Here is a 19681-nt window from a genome sequence, read left to right on the forward strand (position 1 = left end):
GTACACATCGTCTCAGGTGTACACAGTAGGTCCAGACTACGCCCACGCCGAAGCCCGTAAATCTCCCGCTCTGGATGGAAAGGTGGAACGAGACAGTGAAGGAAAAGAGGTGCGCTATCCTGTCATTCTCAATGCTAGAGAGAAACTCATTGCCTGGAAAGTCTGCCTGGCCTTTAAGGTAAGCACACAGAGTGAAATTGATATCTCCATTTTCAGTGCATTTGAGCCCATTACTGAAATTTAAAGCTCATTATGGAATCATTGTGAAGTCATTATCGAGTAAGCCGGATACTTAGCAGTTCATGGAGGAGGGATGAGTTATAGAGCAGAGGGATTACACAGTTTTAGTGTTGTATTGAAGAATCGCTGAGTCATGGTGGTAAATAACTGTAGTACAATGAAAAGTTTCATTGCACTTTTTTTTGTTATGCTGCAGAGATGTTGTGCCATCATGTGGTGACATTCATATTACAATAATCTTGATATCTAACACGCAATGTTACTGCCGATGTTTTTTTTTTTTTTTTTTTTTTTTTTTAAGCTATCTGGTTTTCAGGACTTTAAGAACCCAAATCTTGAGTTTTTTTTTTTTAGTTTTTTTTATGAAGCCATTTTTATTTTATTTTTTCTATATCAGATTATTTTATTTAATTCTATTAAATTTTATTTGTTAAGCACTTGAACTATTCAGTTACTGCAGTTACACACCATCATAGAAAAACTGCCCGCATCAACCCAGCCCAAGGTCACCTTTATGACCGTTGAGTGGAACCGTCCTCAGTCACCACACATATCCTTAAACATGTTTTTTACTTATTTACACATATAATACAAGGGCAGTGCTGAAAGTAATGCAAACATAGGCATAACCTTTTAATTCTTTTTTTTTTAAGGTGTTCTATCAGGTTGAGGTCAGGCCAGTCAATAGGTCCATACTAGTGATGCGCGGGTCGGGTATTTTTCCAACCCGCGGGTTCATCTTTTATGAAATTATTTGGCCCGCCCCGCACCACTGTATCTATTTTTACAACCCGCCCCGCACCCGTGACCATTAAATAGACATACTAGGCATTGTAATTCTGAAAAAAAAAGCTTTTATTTCACCCTAAAAATATTGCCCTGTAAACTGGCAACAACATATGATTATGAATATGAATGATAAATCAGGTCATATTAATAACAAGATAATGATACACATTTTAAACATTTACAAAGCAGCGTTTGTAATCTAGGCTAAACAACATTTTATTTTAGGTTTGTATAGGGCAGGGTTACAGTACAGTTTACAGCCTTCCCTAAATAACCACTGACATTTTTTTTTTTCATTTATCACACGGAAATGTTCATTTAGCATTTTTACGTTCGCTGTGCAAAAAAAGAATGCTAAAACATTAGATTTAGCAGCCAGATGACCCGCGCATCACTAGTCCATACAGATATGGATGAATGAGTTTGACGTGGAAGAACTTGACTGGCCTGCACAGAGTCCTGTCCTCATCCCGATAGAACACCTTTGGGATGAATTAGAGCGGAGACTGCGAGCCAGGCCTTTTGTCCAACATCAGTGTCTGACCTCACAAATGCGCTTCTTTCCCATAAACCCACTCATAAACCTTGTGGAAAGCCTTCCCAGAAGAGATAAAGCTGCTGTAGCTGCAAAGGGTGGACCAACATCAGATTAAACCCTTGGATTAAGGATAGGATTTTACTCAAGTTCAAACGCATGTGAAAGCAGGCAAGCGAATACTTTCGGCAATAAAGTGTATAAAACCTGTAAGGTTCTGTACATTGAAGATATTTGTGAAAAAATTATTTTGGGGGATGTCATAATTTAGAGGAACTGATGTGAAACACATTTTATGTTAAAAAGAAAAAAAAAAGCTTGTACATGTCCCATGATCTGATGAAACTGACCCAACCTTGACTAGATGTCCTTGTGATATTATAAACAGTGATGTTCTCATTCTGTTTTTTTTTTATATATACCTACAGCAAACAGTGTGTGGGTTTGACCTTCTCCGTGCTAACGGCCAATCATACGTCTGTGATGTGAATGGTTTCAGCTTTGTGAAGAACTCCATGAAATATTATGATGACTGTGCAAAGATTCTGGGGTATGTAACATTTTTACACATTTTTTTTTCTCCTCCGTCATTACCTCCTCTAAATAGTGAGCTCTAGATGATATCTCTCTTTCACCATGAAGGAGTGTTCTCTAATAAATGAATGCGGTGTTCATATAAACAACTAACCTGAGTTGTACGAGGACTTAAACCAGGACTTTATGATGGTGCAGAACACAGTTATGAGAGTAAAAACTCCATTTATTTCTTTATATAATCCCCTGCTACACTAATGCACTTAGACCAACATTTCACTAGTGCTTGGATTACCATGAAGGTGAGAGAGTTTTCTCAGCCTGCAGATCGGATTGCCTGCTTCATGTATGAAATGTTGACCTCCCAGGAAATCCTCTAATGGACCAAACATGTGGAAGAGTGAGGTCAGGACTGTACGGCGGATGTGGCAATAACTCCCAGCTGAGGTCCTGCAGATAGTGTTCATGAATGATCGTGTGTACAGTTCACACAGACAGATACGGACAAACGGGCTTGCACAATTCAGATGTTTTACTGCAGCAAAGAAGATTCTCATCACTGTACTGTCTTTTGTAAATGTCAGTACGTTATAGACCATCATTCATGAGAAGTGTCCTGTGTTGACTTGAACGCCCCTCGTATATTAAGCACAACAGTAAAGTAAAGACCTTTTGCTTTCATTCTTTCTCTGTACAGAGCTCTCCATAGGACTGTAATTGTTTTCAGTGTAACCACTGTGTGCTGGATTTAAGTAATAATGTCTTTTTCAAGCTTTCTAATCTTAGACCCTGGAGGGGGTTGATACAGAGTTATTAGCTTTTGCCTTCTAACACATTAACATTTGGACCTTGTACACCTGGGAAAATATTCTTTATTTTCTGAACACTAGGACACAATTGACCCTCAGCTGTGAATGGTGTCTAGCTCTGCGTGAGTCCCGTAAATGCTGTTTTTCACCTCTTGAATCACTAAGGCAGAGCTTAAACAGTAGTACTGTATGTGAGGAAATTTAAAATTATCCAGGCATGTAATGATCGCAGACAAGAATCAGGGTTTAAAAACATAAATACAGTGGAACCTCGGATTGCGAGTAATGCATAAAGACTAGTAAAGATTTGTAATTAATTTTGACTTGGAAAAACAAGCAAGTCTTGGCCAAGCGTCATGTGATAACAACTGAGGCAACGGTTTTTCTCTCTTTTGCGCGGCGGTATTGTGGGTAATCATCTCCCCTGCTGGGTCTTAGTGTGCATATCTTACTGGGAAAATCAACATCCATGCACGCATGTGTTTACTATAACACTGTTACTATGTGTGTGCGTGAAATATATTTGATGCATGTGTGTACAGCGTGCGTGTACTGTTTATTATAACACAAGTGTGTGTGCGTGTAGAGCAAAAGCAAGTCTCATTAGAGAGGTTAAAAATCCATTTTCTCTGTTCCTGTGTCAGCCTGCCGTTATGTGTCTGCACGCGCGTCATTGGACACCATGCCCCTTCTCTCACACACAGACACACACACACCACTCTTCCTCTCGCCTTTATACACACACACACACACACACACACACACACACACACACACACACACACACCCACACAGGAGGAGGGGTTACCGTGTTAGACCAGAAGAGAGAAGGGGAATAAATTTTTTTTTTTTAATTAAAAAGGGATTATGTGATTTTAATCATATCCTGGCCGCACTAAGTTATTGTAAGGGTTATTAAGGGTCATGTGTGTGATGGGATTCTGAAATAATCAGGTGTAAAGACATGCAATTAGGTGCCGGCCCCCACAATCAGCTTGTCCAAAGAACAGTTGGATAATTGCATATGGTTCCTCAAATATACCCTCAATTATTACAGGACAAAATTCATAGTTAACATGAATACCAGAATTTTAAATGTTATCTCTGTCTTTTTTTATCTCTGTCTCTGTTCCTTGTCTTTAGGAACATTGTCATGCGAGAGCTGGCTCCTCAGTTCCAGATTCCGTGGTCTATCCCATTGGAAGCAGAAGACATTCCCATAGTTCCCACCACCTCTGGGACAATGTATGTTTTTATTTTTTGTGTTTTTGTTTTTCATGAATAACTTATTACTAACTACTGTATTATACCAGGGTAATGTTGTATTCTTAAATCAGATCGACATCTCTGATAGTAATTCCATTATGGTGTTATATCAATGTGATTGTACCTCCACATTATAGTTTCTATAGTAACATCTAATTCACAAAGACATCTACAGTATAACAAACAGAACCCAATAATATAGCAAGAAAACCAGTGTTTTAGTTATATGGTGAATATTTATATACTGTATAGAGTATACTTTTATGGTTATGTGATGAAGTTCTGTGTAAGATGTTTGTTTAGGATTTTAAGAATTAGTCTTCAGTGTCAGCTCTTTGATTCCTTTAGAAATAAAGCAAATCGACATAAAAAGTCTAAGTACAGAAACTTTGTGTTTTACTGTTTTTTAGTAACGAGCTGCATCTTTGCCTGCCTTATTAAACTCAATAAAGTGTGAGGCAAAAGCAATTTATAGCCCCCGTAGTGTAAATGATAACAAGAACTAACTTGTTTCAGCGATGTTCCTCGACATTAATATTTAACGAATAAGCCGCATAAAATGCTGTTTTTTAATAAATAAAAAATGCCCTGACCCTTCGGCAAATCGCCATGTTGTTAAAGAAATGAAACGTTTCAGAATGTGCTGGAAAGTAATAAACCACCTCGTAACGTTTCATTACGTAACTTTTGCTAAGTGTACTATAAGCAGTGTTGAATGTTTTATCATGCTCAAGTTCTGGTATGTTTTACGTCTTGAAAACTGCTGTATGTCACGTTTAACAGGATGGAGCTGAGGTGTGTTATTGCTGTGATCCGACATGGAGACAGAACTCCCAAGCAGAAGATGAAAATGGAAGTTCGACATCAAAGGTACCTAGTGTTTATCTCACTGTGCACTGTTTTTAACTGACACACTGGAGGTCCCGTCTCTTGCTGTAGTTCTTAGGTGCATGCTGACTAGGGAGGAGAATCATCAGGCACAAGATATTATGATGATAACCAGATGCCAGATCGATTTGTGTTATGACTATTTTTATCATGATTGTTTACATACCCTGATTTTATGTATATTTATATATATTTTTGTTACTGTTTTACATGGAGACAGGAATTACGGGTGGAAAAAATATATGGTTTTAAAAAAGGGATTTCAGTCAGTACACATGTTGTATCATTATATCATTTATATCAAGTGTGATGTTAATCATATCCAGGCAGCACTAAGTTATTATAAGGGTTATTAAGGGTCATGTGTGTGATGGGATTCTGAACTAATCAGGTGTAAAGACATGCAATTAGATGCCGGCCCCCACAATCAGCTTGTCCAAAGAACAGTTGGGTAATTGCATATTGTTGCTTAAATATACCTTCAAATGCAGTGCTGCCTGTCAGTGTGTAAAAGGATTAGTGCACCATCTGCAGGATCATAAAGGAACCACAACATTTTACCACCTCAAATGCAAACTTACACAAATTAATAGCAAAAATATATATATATTTGATTGATGGAGCTGATGTTAGGATTGTTGCTTATTCTCAGCACTGTCAGAATAAAAAAATAATTCCCCATTTTTGCTGCTGCTGTGGAGTAAAAATGGTTCAACCTGCTTAACATTGGTCGCTGTGTGTCTTTTAGATTTTTTGACCTCTTTGAAAAATACGACGGGTACAAAAGTGGGAAGCTGAAACTAAAAAAGCCAAAGCAACTTCAGGTAAAGACGTTTTAAATAAGTAATTTTAAATAAAAGCTCTGTTATCTGGTAACTTGTTGTATGGATATCTATGTTGTCTGACACAGTTCGCGAATATTACTTTGTTTTATCACAACAGGAAGTTTTAGACACCGCCAGACAGCTGTTGGTTGAACTTGGGCAAAATAATGATACTGAAATCGAAGAAAGCAAAGCCAAACTTGAGCAGCTAAAAACAGTCCTTGAGATGTAAGTGGAGTTCTTCATAACCATCAATTGCTCCTTTTAGTCCGGGACCACATTTGGTGCTTGGCCTCGGGTTTCAGATCTTTAACCTGAAACACATACTTTTCTGTAGCCTAATAACCCTTACAAGTGGTTACCTTGGTTCCATAACAATTACTTTACGACTTCTGAACTTGACTGCTTGAACAAAATGACCGTAGTTCTTTCTCTGTGTATGTAATTCCATCCTAAGGTCAGTGTTACCATGGGAAAGAAATTGGAGTTAATTTAGAGGCTTCCTACCAAACCTTACTGATGCACTAAAAATACAACACTTGCTTATATTGACTAAACGTTAACTTACGTTGGACTTGCTAAAAGTCCAATGCTGAGCGTAAAAAAAATGCAAAAAGCCAAAAAACAATGAAAAACTACAAACAAAAAGAGAAAAAAAAACAGAGGATGGGACCAGAAAGAAAAAAATCAAAGTTAATAATTTTATAGTTATTTTTTCATTATTACTATTTTAAATGTTAAATGTTAAACTAAATTATTGAAGTATTTAGTTTGACATATCACATCCATAGCGACAGTTTATCCCAAATATTTTATTCTGAAATATTCACTTTCATTGTGCAAGAGTAATGCTATCTGCAGTTGTCCTCAAAAATTCAGGGAGTTTGTAGAAAACCTGTTCTCTCCCATAAAAGTCTAAGAGTTTATGTTTAGATATTTTCAGGATGTAAACGAGTATGTGAATCTGTCTTGTTTGTAGCTGAAAAGATTACATTAAAACTTATGCAGATTATTTCATACTAAACTTATCCTGGCTCTGAGGCTTTTTGTTTACCAATATGAGTCCAGATGTCAAATCCATAATGCTGGACCACCCATTTACTAATTTTTTTTCCAAATTTCCCACCAACATGAGATCTCCTTGTCTTGTTTCAGGTATGGCCATTTTTCAGGTATTAATCGAAAGGTCCAATTAACATATCTTCCACATGGCTGCCCAAAAACATCAAGTGAAGAGGAAGGTAAGACTTTTCTGCCTATAACTGTATGTGTAGTGAAAAATATTTTGAGTGTGTCAAATTGATGTTATAATATGTTAGCATTTCTCACAAACTCTCCACTTGATGTGCGTTTTAGATGTGCGGAGGGATGACCCGTCTTTACTATTGGTGCTGAAATGGGGTGGGGAGTTGACTCCAGCTGGCAGGGTACAGGCAGAGGAACTGGGTCGAGCATTCAGGTGCATGTACCCTGGAGGACAAGGTGCAGCCACAGGAAAACCACACATTCTATTACTTTTATAAGACGTACAGTACTATTTAACCTTTCTGTGAGGTAGATTTAGAAAAAGCGAAATTTATAATGCTATTAAAGTAAAAGGTCTTTTAAATAAGTTTTTGTAGGTAGTCTGTTGTAAAATAAACAAATTAACTAATTAAATTCCCTTAAACACAGCTGATTAAACAGCAACTCTGTTGAATCACTGCTTTATTCTTATAAGGATATTGAGCAATTCCCAGACTTGAGTTTTCGTTTTCATCGGGGGGTTAAATGTTAGTTCCACAGTTAATAATATTACCCAGGTTTTATCTACAGAGAATCATGGACTTTCCAGAGCTACAGTAGATAATATTTCTGTAAATCTTGTAACCGGGTGTGCTACTGTAAAGGTTTGTCTTGGTTCAGAATAAAACCAGGGCTACATTGCTTTCAGGTGACTATGCAGGTTTCCCTGGCTGTGGCCTGTTGCGTCTGCACAGTACATATCGACATGACCTGAAGATCTACGCTTCTGACGAGGGGAGGGTTCAGATGACCGCAGCCGCTTTCGCCAAGGTGCAGTTTACTAACTTGTGCACAATGTAGAATGTGTCTGTTCCCCTACCATGTGGTGTTAAGTTGCTTTTATACTTTCTCATCTGCTAGCTTTACATGCTTTGCATTTTTTGGACACAGAGGAGTTTTTGTGAAATTATTGTTTTTGTTAGCCAGTGTATGTAAGGAGATTTATGACAAGTTTAATCAAAAAGATTCTATTTGTAAAAATAGCTTAGCAATATAATTAGAAAAAGAAACTTTGTCTTTTTTATTTAGTGTATTTACTGCTACATAAATAATATCACAGTTTAGCTGCGAGTCTAAAGCTACAGTAATGACAAACAACCTCCTTATTGCCAGAGTGCAAGCATTACAATTCATTTTTATTTAAGATAATAATAATAATAATAATAATAATAATATGTAATGAAAGCCTAATCAAAATTACAACAAATATTACTTTCTAGAGAGATCTTAACCTTTTGTTAAACACTGTAATGAAATGAAGCTTAGGTAAAAAACTGAAACTTTTTTGACACTTATTTGCAATAAACTTCGCAAAATAATTAATTTGGCTTACACATGTAGATGGGCAGCTTTGTTATGTATTGTTGTTATCCAGTGCTAGCTGTATGATCTGCTTGTCTTCTTCCCAATATATCATTATGTTTCATATAATATTAGAGGCATTTTTCTGAACTTACATGCTTAAAATGTTTTTGTGTCTGCAGGGTCTCTTGGCACTGGAAGGTGAGCTGACCCCTATCCTGGTGCAGATGGTGAAAAGTGCCAACATGAACGGTCTACTAGACAGCGACAGCGACTCTTTAAGCAGCTGTCAACAGCGGGTTAAAGCTCGTCTCCATGAGATCCTGCAGAAGGACAGAGACTTCACTCAGGAAGACTTTGAAAAGGTTTGGAACAGTTTCAAATGACTGGACGAGTTTAAGACAGAGAAGCATTTTTCACAAAGCAAAACATTCAAAGCTTGAAGGTTTTTTTTTGCCAGTACAGTGGTTTGTATGCTACAAGGACATCTTTGCCTTGGAGTTTTATTTAGCTGAAGGCTTTTTTGTTCTATTTTGTTTTGTAAATCAATAAGTCTTTTTTTCAGTTTTTCAGTGCTTTTCACTGGTGTAGCTGCAGCACAGCATTGAAAAAGGACATTTGACTTTTCTTTATTTTCTGTAATATAGTTGTCTGAAATGATTGAAATGCAGTTCTCTGAATTTTAACTTTTTAAAACTGAAAACTTTTCTGAAACCTTTAAAAAATATATTTTCTATTCTGTAATACTGTTTGTGATTAATCTATTGTTTTTCGAAAATGAATGTCAGTTAATCTTAATTTAAAACTTTTCTTTCACCAGAGCTAGATGTATGGACTGGCCGTATTGCTAACCAGGAAGAGAATATGATTTAGCTCAGTGGGACTGCAGAAGCTTTATCTCAGCTGATCTTTGGAATGTATTTTTACATGGAGCAAGGGTTGTGGAATTTGGCTTTGATTACTTACAATGTACTCACATTCCGGGTGACAAACTTTACAGATGGTGTGCAGAGCAAGAATATGTTTTTAATGACCAAGACATACTATAATGGACTTTTATGCACATCAGTTTTGATTTAAGACAGACTTGGAATTTTTTAAAACTATTCCTATAAGCCAGGTTTAACTCCTTAAATCTGCTTTCGAATAAGTGTGTTCCTACATTTTGCACGCTTGAACTGCTGTACTCATCTATGTACAGTATAAATTGTACGTTTGTCATTTCTGAAATGCCTGGCTGGCTAGCTTCTGTCTCTTACAAATTTCTTACAACTTGGAATAAAATTTATAACATGTTCCCAAGCCCTATTTGTTGTATCTGGGGGTAAACGCTTCATTTTAATAGTGCAATTAATCAAATTAATCTACTGAAAATGTAACATACAAATTGAGAGAGTTAATGCGATAAATTCTCAAGCCTAATTTTTGTGTTGTTCTTCCGTCAATAGCTGGCTCCCACGACAAGTACATCACTAGTGAAGTCAATGCAGATGATCAAGAACCCGGTAAAGACGTGCGATAAAGTTTATTCCCTCATACAAAACCTAATGCTGCAGATCAGACAGAGGATGGAAGACCCTAAATCAGCAGGTATTGTATAAAGAAAGCCTAACCTAAAAGAGAGAAGAAAAGCTGTCCGTTCTCATCCGGCTTGTGCTACAGTGCTGTCTCTCTCACTTTTTCTCACTCAGACATCCAGCTCTACCATAGCGAGACCCTGGAGCTGATGCTACGCCGCTGGTGCAAACTGGAGAAGGATTTCAAGATGAAAAACGGGCGCTACAACATCAGTAAGATCCCGGACATCTACGACTGTATCAAATACGACGTGCAGCACAACAGCTCACTTAAGCTCGACAACACCATGGAGATCTACAGGCTCTCTAAAGCTCTGGCTGATATTGTCATTCCACAGGTGAACATGTCCTGCTTGATTATTCTGGACAGTGCAAGATGATATCTGTGCACTGAAGGAGTAACACACTTGGATGGCTTTTTTAAAATGCTGTTTTTATATTTTTATCATACAGTACAAGCATTTTAATTCTGCTGTTTTGAAATTCTGATATCACATGATGATTGTATGTCAAGAAATTTTACATAGGTTTATTTCTCACTATCCATACAACAACATGAAGGTGATAAAAAAAAAATGCATTTTTGGATTTAACAATGTTTGTGCAGACTAGGCTCATAGCTATATAACCTCAGGTAGTACTGCAGCAGAACTATAAATATTTCTTTAACGGTCTTTGCCAGGAATATGGTATTTCTCAAGCTGAGAAGCTGGATATTGCCAAAGGCTATTGCACACCACTGATTCGCAAAATCCGCTCAGACCTCCAGAGAACGCAGGATGATGACACAGTCAACAAACTTCACCCAGTGTAAGCAACAGGCAGAGTGTACTCTTTATTTCTTTTTAAACGTTTTACAAAGGTATTATTGGAGTACTTTCTCTGATTCAAAACTGTAATAACAAAGACATTACACAGTTCACTTGTAGATGATATTAAATGTATTAGTCACAAGGGGGTCAGGGGTAGCTTTGTGGTTAAGGCATTAGACTATGGTTCAAAAGATTCCAGGTTCAAACCCCACAACCAAGTTGGGCCCTTGAGCAAGGTGCTTAACCCTCAACTACTCAGATGCATAATGTGATAACAATGTAAGTCGCCCTGGATAAGAGTGTCTGCCAAATGCTGTAATGTATATGTAAATGAGCGTAACAGTCATTAGAACATGTACGCTGCCTGGCCAAAAACCAAGTCGCCATTTTAGAAGAGTCAAATTAATCTACTATATTACTACATTAAGCAAAGATAACAACTAAGGAGATCCTAAATTACTGGAACTGGGTTGAGAACCCTTCAGCACATAAAAAAATCTGGTCAGAGAAAAAAAATCATGAGCAGAGATCATTTAAACATCAGGAGTTATGCTTGCTAGTGAAAATTTGCTAGGGAGCTTAAAGATTGGACTTTGGAGCCATGTACCCATCATGCCTAGGGCCCATTATACAAGCCACTGATCAGTGATTTCTTCAGGTGGTCAGGTCTAGGCTAAGCAATGTACAGTAATGGGCGATAAAATGAAGTCAGCTAAATGTACTGAATAACCAGGGTATAACACTAATGGAGTTTGTTCTCCCTGATAGGACAGGCACATTCCAAGACTCAAATTGTAAAAGTTTCAGACATGAAGTGGCCACCAAATTGGTCAAAGCTAAATGTGACTGAGATAAAATTGTTCAACCTAATGAATGTGAGACTTTTTTCTTTTTTGACAAGGCAGTGTATATTATAGCAATACCAGTTTGATTTGTTTAGTACATTTTTTTTTAATTATTAATTGATTGATTTTATTGATTGAATAATTGTACACAAAGAGCAAGATCGAGTTTTTTTTTTGGCTAGAGTGTCTCTGAGTCCCTGTGGTTTGTTCGCAGTTATTCCAGAGGAGTCATGTCTCCAGAGCGTCATGTCCGCACCAGGCTCTACTTCACCAGTGAGAGTCATGTGCATTCTCTCCTCTCCATCCTGCGCTACGGAGCTCTCTGTGATGTAAGCCATATCATACAACACTTAGTTCCGACTGTCGGTCGCCAGCATGGCAATTTCAAATCACTGTAAGAGTAGGTCGGGATGGTCCGCTGTCTGGAGAGAGGGCAGAGCAGCTGACTGCCAAAACCCATATTCAAATCCAGTCATGCTATGTAATCTTAAACAACACTGTGTCTCCTTCTAAGTAATTCCAAGGTATCTCTGAACTGTGCAAAACAAACTAGAGTAGCTACTAACACAAGGCTGAATCCCAATCCATCTCTAACCCCGGATCTAGGGCACTAGTTGGGGTGTAGAGCATGAGATTCTGTATTATCTAATGTATTGCATTAGTTTTCCATTTAATGCTATTTGGGATTCACCCCTGAGTCCAGAAGTTATCTTTTGGATGTAACAACAAATTATGTTTCAGACCTAAAATTGTCATTCCAGAAATGTATTACTTTGCTCTTTTATTTTTATGTGAGCTGCTTGTGGTGAACTTTTTTGTTTTTGTTTTGCTTTTTTCAGGAGGCCAAAGATGAGCAGTGGAAAAGAGCAATGGATTACCTGAAGGTGGTCAGTGAGCTTAACTACATGACCCAGATTGTGATCATGCTGTATGAGGATCCCAATAAGGTAACGTCAAACTCTGCCTGCTCTCATTAAGGCCAGTGTGGAGCATCCTGATTTTTGGTGATGTTGAATTTTACATAATGACTGCAGGATCCATCTTCAGAGGAGCGTTTTCATGTGGAGCTGCATTTCAGTCCCGGAGCAAAAGGATGTGAGGAGGACAAAAACCTGCCATCAGGATTTGGCTACAGACCAGCATCCAGAGAGGTTAGACTGGATGTTTTCTGTCTAGCTGTCTCTGCAAATAATACAGCAATCCAATTGAGCTGTTACAACCTTTCAGTGTTTGCTTTTATGAATATATATATATATATATATATATATATATATATATATATATATATACTATGTGTATATATAATTAATTCTGTATTCAACCTTGGAGAAAGATAACATGAAGCAGCTAAATGTTGCACCCATAACCTCATGACACTTTGGTCTCAGAACGAAGGCTCCAAGAAGAAGCTGCAGAACGACAGCGATGAGGAGTCGAGTAATTTAAAGCGGGACGAGCCAGACCGAGCCCTTGTCATGTTTCGACCAATGGTGTCCGACCCCATCTACATTCACAGGAAGTCTCCTCTTCCACGATCCAAAAAGATCGGCTCTGTAGAAGTAAGTGCTGTTTGGTTATTTTGGTATTTTTGTACTTTTTTTTTTTTTTCTGTGAAAACACTTAAAGTGACCTTCAGTTTTAATGGATTTAACCATGCTTTCCTAAATTCTGTGTTTGTTGTAATATATTGTTGGGTGTACTCCTAAAATTATTTGTCTGATAAATAATGTTTGATGCAGAGTGAATGTCTTAATATTTTTTTTTTCATTTAATTACTCTGTCTAGAAAATTGACATTTAATTAAGTCTTATAAATTGTATTAAATTACTTTATTTACTTTATCACTTTTATTTTAAAAAGTCAGTATGTAGGAATATATTTGTAAATGGTGCCTTTTTACATCAAATGCTGTATATTATCAGCAGTGTTTTATACAGAGGTGTATACATTTATTCTACTCTATTCTAATGTAATGTGTTCCTTTTGCATTAAATGTCATGAACAGTTAGAAGGCCAGGCTGTTATCCAAGTGATATCATACTACCTGAACTTTTTAACTGGTTCTTAGATTATTAAACATTTTTTTTAGTTGTGTTAAGTTCATAGAAAAAAGAAAGAAACTAATAGTAATCTCATGCCATTGTAATACACTGAACAGTTACAAACCCATTTTCTGTAAAAAAGAAACACAAAATAGGACCGTTGAAGCATATGTATTTTATTATTTGTTTTTATTGAATTAGGCCAAACTGAAAGAAAATCATTTATAGTATAATGTTTGCAGATGTAGTCATCAGTGCTCTGTGTGACACTACACTGCAAATTATACAGTACACTGCCTGGCCGTTAAAAAGTTGTACCCACTAACTTTTTGTTCAGCTGCCTTTAGTTTACATCACAGCACACATTATGATGGGAAATTAATGTGTTAAATAATAATTCCTAATGATCCCACAATCACTCTGTCACAGTTTAAAATAAGTGCATCCTGTTTATTCAGTACATTCAGGTCATCAGCTGACTTTTATTTTATTGCCACACAATGTTGCTGAGCCTAGACCTGACCAACTGATGCAACCCCACATCATAACACTGCCTCCAGAGGCTTGCATCACTTTGTGTGATTCCCTTTTTACCCTGACAATCCTGTCTCTCTGGAATTAGGGTCAGTCTGAATTCATCAGACTACATGACCTTTTTCCGTTGTTCCATAATCCATATTTTATGCTCCCCGGCAAACTTTTTTTCTGATTTTTCTCATTAACAATGGGTTTACTTATGGCCACACAGCTGTTTAGCCCCAATTCTGTGAGTTTTCGTCACACTGTGTGCATCATACTTTGTCATAGATTCACGTTTTTCAGTCATAGCACTTTTAAAAAAAAATTTTTTTTTTTACCACATTTCTTCTGTGAAATTGACCGTTCAGCACTATCCTTACTTTTAATCCAATTCCAGTATTTTTAAGGTTTTCATTGCTTGACGCAGGGCAATTATTTACCCATCTGGCCAGGCAGTGTATTTCAGTTGCATGGCTTAAAGGCCACTTTAGATATAGTATTTAATGTTTTTTTGTTTCTATGACTCTGGGTTATCTTAAACTTCTTTATACGTGTATACAGTGTGTGTGTGTATGTGTATATATATATATATATATATATATATATATATAATTTATTAATTTATTTATTTTTAAGATAAACAAAATTATTAACTGAGCACTAGGATCCAACCCAGTTATGATCACTAATTGACAAATGTTACGGTTAATAACTGTAATTTTTTTCTGCTCAGTTACTTTTTTTATTTCTTCTTTTGTTTATTTTGTTGTCTTTTTAGTCCCCAGTGCAGACAGAGTTTATCAAGACCTCCACTGGCAAAGTATAAGTGCAATGCGTTTTCTGTTTTGTTTGTCTGTTTGCGTTTTGTTTTTCCTCACAGGCCAAAGGGCCTATGTTGTGAATGTTGATGGGAGTCGTAGCTAGACTGTTGTTAACGTTGCATGACTGTGCTGTTTCTGCCCCCTCTCTCACTACCAGGAAGAAAGCCCCCTGAGTGTGTCTAGCCCTGAGTCTATTGGTACCTGGATACATTACACCTGTGGTGTTGGTACTGGGCGTCGAAGACGCAGATCAGGGGACCAAATAACTTCCTCCCCTGTCTCCCCCAAATCACTGGCCTCCACATCCAGTATTTTTGGCTCATGGCAACAGGTTTTTACAAATTTAATTCATTCTTCACAATCGCTAACTCGCTTGTTCATGCGCACCAGAGAAACCTGACGGCAGTCAGCAAGGACATCTAATCAGCAGATCAATCAAAAGAGAATACATAGTTTTTTTTTATCTTTTTTTTTCTTTTCTTTTTATTTTTGCTTTTTTTATTCATCTAAAGAGGAAACACGAGAAAGGAGGCTTTACTTGTGGTGTCTGAATAACCAACTCCTCAGACTCGGCCAGTTTTATGAACTCTTATGGTGTCGACTAACAGCAGAGGATTTGGGGTCAAAGTTGCATGTTTTTTTTTTTTTTTTTTTACTATTTTTATTTTGTAACTTGCCTTTCTTACCACTGCTGTCGTGTGGTGCAACACTGTAACCTGACTTGTTAAGTCATTTGAATAGTTGCCTGCAGGTCACAGCTACAGATCACCTTTCTCTCTGTACAGTTGACTCTGAAGCCTGTGATTTCTCATTCTTATGCGCTCAGTTCCAATGCCTAAAACAAGTCTTGTGTTGTCATAGCCACATTTAGAATTTAAAATTTTTATTTATTGAATTTTTATTTTTCTTAAAAGGTGTCTTATTTTGTGAAATGGTTTATGTTTGCTTTGCTGTAACATGTTTTTTTTTTTTTTTTTTTTTTTTTTTTAAAGCATCCTTTCCTAACAGTGCTTTTAAAAGCAACCCCATGTTATCTGCCTCGCTCTCCTTTTTCGTGGCGCTTCAGCCATTTCTCTATTTTTTTTGCTTCTTCTCTGCTTCCTCCTAGAACAGTTGCATTAACAAGTTTGCTGAGGCACTGTGAAAGAAAATGGCATATTGAGTTTTGTGATCATCCACCATAGAGGCACATTTATCTTTGTAGCTCTTTTCATTCATCTGCTGACTGTCATTAGTTGTCCTTTGCAACCTGCTCCATTTCAATATCCAAGAATTTTCCTCCCTTCTTTTGGGTTGCAGTACGATTTATGGTTTTTAAGCTTTTGTTTAATTGTTTTGCCCCTCCAGTCTTCCAGCTCTTGCCTTTTCCAAAGCCCAAGTCCATCCCTGGTTTTGGCACATCTATTGCTTTTTGGTTACTCCTCTCTACCACAAGATATCTACTGTAGATCCTACTACTTTTTCTAACATCAATATTCAGCAAAATAAGTACATGACTGAAGAAGTAGGGAGTGTGGAGCTAATGTCACATCATCATTCTACAGTACATTGCATTTTGGGTTTTTACATCAATATCTTGTAAGGGAGCTATAGTAGAATGACTATGTGACAACTCTTCATTCTTTATATTTCAGTCTTGGGTATTATTGATAGTAGTGTGTAGTTTGGGGTTTGTGTAAATGATTATAATCATCTGAAATATGTGTTTGTGGGCTATAAATCATTTAATCATGATTGTTTTCTGTACACCTTTGCATAACATTATAAAAAAAATCATAATATTGAAATAGTTTTGCATTTTCAACATGACATTTTTTTGGTTTTAAAGCTATAAGTACCACAGAAATAAATGGTAGTAATAACTGTAAAATAGAGCTGTGCAATTCAGTTGATTATGCAATTTAATCACTCTTTTCTTTGGTCAATTTATTTAATTGAAACCGTAAGTACATTTTCGATTCAAAACTTTAAACTTTAAATTATTTACAAAACTTGGTCTAAAATTGAGGAATTTTGTTAAATTATTCTGTACTACAGCTTTTGCAGAAAATTCCTGCTTAGGAAAATACTCACATTTTGCAAGAGTACTATTTTTTCTTTTTTGGAGTTTATAGGTAGTTTGTGCAGTACTATCATCTACTGGACTAAAGAACAAGATTTAACAAAAAATTGTCGGGAAAAATTATTTTCACTTATCAAGACATGTCAAAAGACCCAAGTTACACAACATTTTATTGTTTGTTACTGTAAATACTTTTGTTTTTAATCCTCTTATTGTCTTAAGACAAACCGGACATTTGAAACCAGGTTTGGTGCTACTGCATCAAATCAAAAATGCCCAAAAATCTAATTAAATAAAATTGCCACTCTTTTCACAACTCTAGTGTATAATAATATTAATAATAATCATAGTTATCATCATTTTTCTTATTATTGTTATTTTTAGTAGTAGTACAGTAATTGTGTTAGTATAAATATATTATTTAAGCTAAAATTAATACAGTGAGCTTATGAGACTAAACCGTTATATTTTAATCTGAATGTAGAAACATATTAAAGTTCATCTTAACATCAGATTTCAGCCTTTTTTTTTTTGCTCAGAGGTTTTTTTTGAGTTTCAGGTAAGCTGTGGCAGGTGTAAGTGCAGCTTTTAGCCCTCCATTGTTTCTTCTTTCCACCATCCCACCCTCAGCTCCCATTCTTCCAGTACCTCGGATCCTGTACCCACTTCCCTCCCTTGTCTGATCAGAGAGGATCCAGCCATTCCAAGCTTTGGTTTTGCACGAAACTGAACAACAGAAACATAAAAGCTCCCCTGCCTTTCTTTTTTTTTTTCCCCTAACCACAGGTGCAAGTGCCTATTCGGTTCGAGTTGTGCCGTGTTGATTTGTGGAATCTCTGCAAACTGTTGCCATGTCTATCATCATTCCCCTTCTGCATTTCTGTTCTCACCTTATGTCTTGTGCTTTATCCTGTACCTAAACGCCTTGAATGTCCCGCACGGAATGGACTCTCTGGCCATGGGGATGTTGCACGTTCCATTTAATTTCCATGTTGTCTTTCTGTTGTCCTTTTTGCTCGTACTAACGTTTTGTAATGTGGCTTATTAACACCTGTCTATCTGGAAAAAGCCTTATTTCCTACTTATCAAAGCTTTAAGGATATTTGGTATCTACTTTTATCTACATTTGTTAATTTGATTTAAAGGTTTAGTCTGATTAATGGTTGTTTTGGGGGTCTTTCAGGTTCTGTCGGAGAACAACAGTCACACAAGGCCAGCCAGACTACACACAGATCAGAAGCTAACTACTGGAATAGGTAAGCTGTCTCTTTTCACTGTGTAAATATTATCAAAAGTTAGATGTAGACCTCTGAGTTCTTGGTTACTTCTGCATCTTAGATATTATTGCAGTGAAAGTAATTTATTGTTATTTATTTCTTCTGGCTTAATGTTGTGTATTGTGTCATCGTCATATTGTTGTTCATGTCATGTTGCCTCAAGAATTAATAAATTAAAGCCATGAAGTAATATTGTGCCTTTCCATTTCAACCCTTCGCTCTGTGTCATGGCTTTGTGCCTCTTCTAGCATCTTTAGAGTGCCTCCTTTGTGCAGGCTGCTCTCTGCTGATCCTTTGGCACCCAATGATTAATTACTAAAGGTGTGATGTGAAATGAATTTAATTCTCCCAATTGGCACAATCTGAATCAGAACATCAAGATTTTTGCCACACAACCACCCAAAACAGACTGACTGCTGACTCAGTTCTTCTCATACATGCTGGTAATGTCCTTTGTGTGTGTGTGTGTGTGTGTGTGTGTGTGTGTGTGTGTGTGTGTGTGTGTGTGTGTGTTTGTTATCTAAGCGGACCTTTTCTTGCTTTTTGTGAGAACATCCTCAGTCTCTCGTAGCTATTGTTTTATACCATTAAAAGCTTTTAGTTCCCTCATTTTAGTCAAATTAGGAGGATATAATTTAACCCTTGTTTTTTTATGAGCAGTAAATGTACAATAAATATAATGGTTTCATTAGGTATGTAGGGGATACATCAGAAAAGTACATTTGTTTGTCATTAAAAAAAAAGTCAAGAGCATAATGTTTTAAGTTATTAAAAGAAAGAAAAAAAGATTAGTAATATATATATATATATATATATATATATATATATATATATATATATTTTTTTTTTTTTTACATCAGATAATTTTGACTCAAACTGAACGAAAGGAACATATTATTCTTTTAATATGAATAATATTATATAATCAGTAGGGATGCACCATCTTATGAGCAATGAAAAATGCATAAAATGCCACTTCTGGCACGAGTGCACAGTTTAAATACAAAATGTCTAACTCTGATGTCTAACAACCTGTAAAAAATTTTTTATTGTAAGCCAGACAGTAGATTTCAAGAACATAAATAAATAACTTTAGCTAATCACAGTCATGTTTTTGTTTCATTTTCAGCTCAGTATAGTCCATTTGATAGGACGTATTTTTAGTATTAACCTTATTATTCCTATTGGTAGTAGTAGTAGTAGATATTTTTCCTTAAATTACAGTGGCAAAATGAATGAATGAATAAATAAATAA

At 36.4% G+C, this 19681-nt stretch overlaps 1 protein-coding gene across 11 annotated transcripts in view; it reads left to right on the top strand.

Moving 5' to 3' along the window:
* Window positions 1-19681, top strand: part of ppip5k2 (diphosphoinositol pentakisphosphate kinase 2) — a 46853-nt gene that overhangs the window by 14669 nt on the left and 12503 nt on the right. For 6 of the 11 annotated variants that reach the window (XM_053515678.1, XM_053515676.1, XM_053515680.1 and 3 more), the window contains 19 exons: window positions 17-178; window positions 1993-2114; window positions 4051-4152; window positions 4957-5043; window positions 5810-5885; window positions 6004-6113; window positions 7041-7126; window positions 7242-7367; window positions 7819-7940; window positions 8654-8836; window positions 9920-10061; window positions 10163-10386; window positions 10731-10858; window positions 11920-12034; window positions 12545-12652; window positions 12740-12856; window positions 13094-13264; window positions 15245-15418; window positions 18333-18405. In XM_053515678.1, the coding sequence (XP_053371653.1) occupies window positions 17-178; window positions 1993-2114; window positions 4051-4152; window positions 4957-5043; window positions 5810-5885; window positions 6004-6113; window positions 7041-7126; window positions 7242-7367; window positions 7819-7940; window positions 8654-8836; window positions 9920-10061; window positions 10163-10386; window positions 10731-10858; window positions 11920-12034; window positions 12545-12652; window positions 12740-12856; window positions 13094-13264; window positions 15245-15418; window positions 18333-18405 (2428 nt within the window). Of the gene's footprint in view, window positions 1-16; window positions 179-1992; window positions 2115-4050; window positions 4153-4956; window positions 5044-5809; window positions 5886-6003; window positions 6114-7040; window positions 7127-7241; window positions 7368-7818; window positions 7941-8653; window positions 8837-9919; window positions 10062-10162; window positions 10387-10730; window positions 10859-11919; window positions 12035-12544; window positions 12653-12739; window positions 12857-13093; window positions 13265-15044; window positions 15087-15244; window positions 15419-18332; window positions 18406-19681 lie in introns of all 11 variants that reach the window. The other 5 variants (XM_053515683.1, XM_053515684.1, XM_053515686.1 and 2 more) reach the window with 3 other exon arrangements.

This window comes from Clarias gariepinus, chromosome 17 (genome assembly GCF_024256425.1).
Source record: "Clarias gariepinus isolate MV-2021 ecotype Netherlands chromosome 17, CGAR_prim_01v2, whole genome shotgun sequence".
Taxonomy (NCBI): Eukaryota; Metazoa; Chordata; class Actinopteri; order Siluriformes; family Clariidae; genus Clarias; species Clarias gariepinus.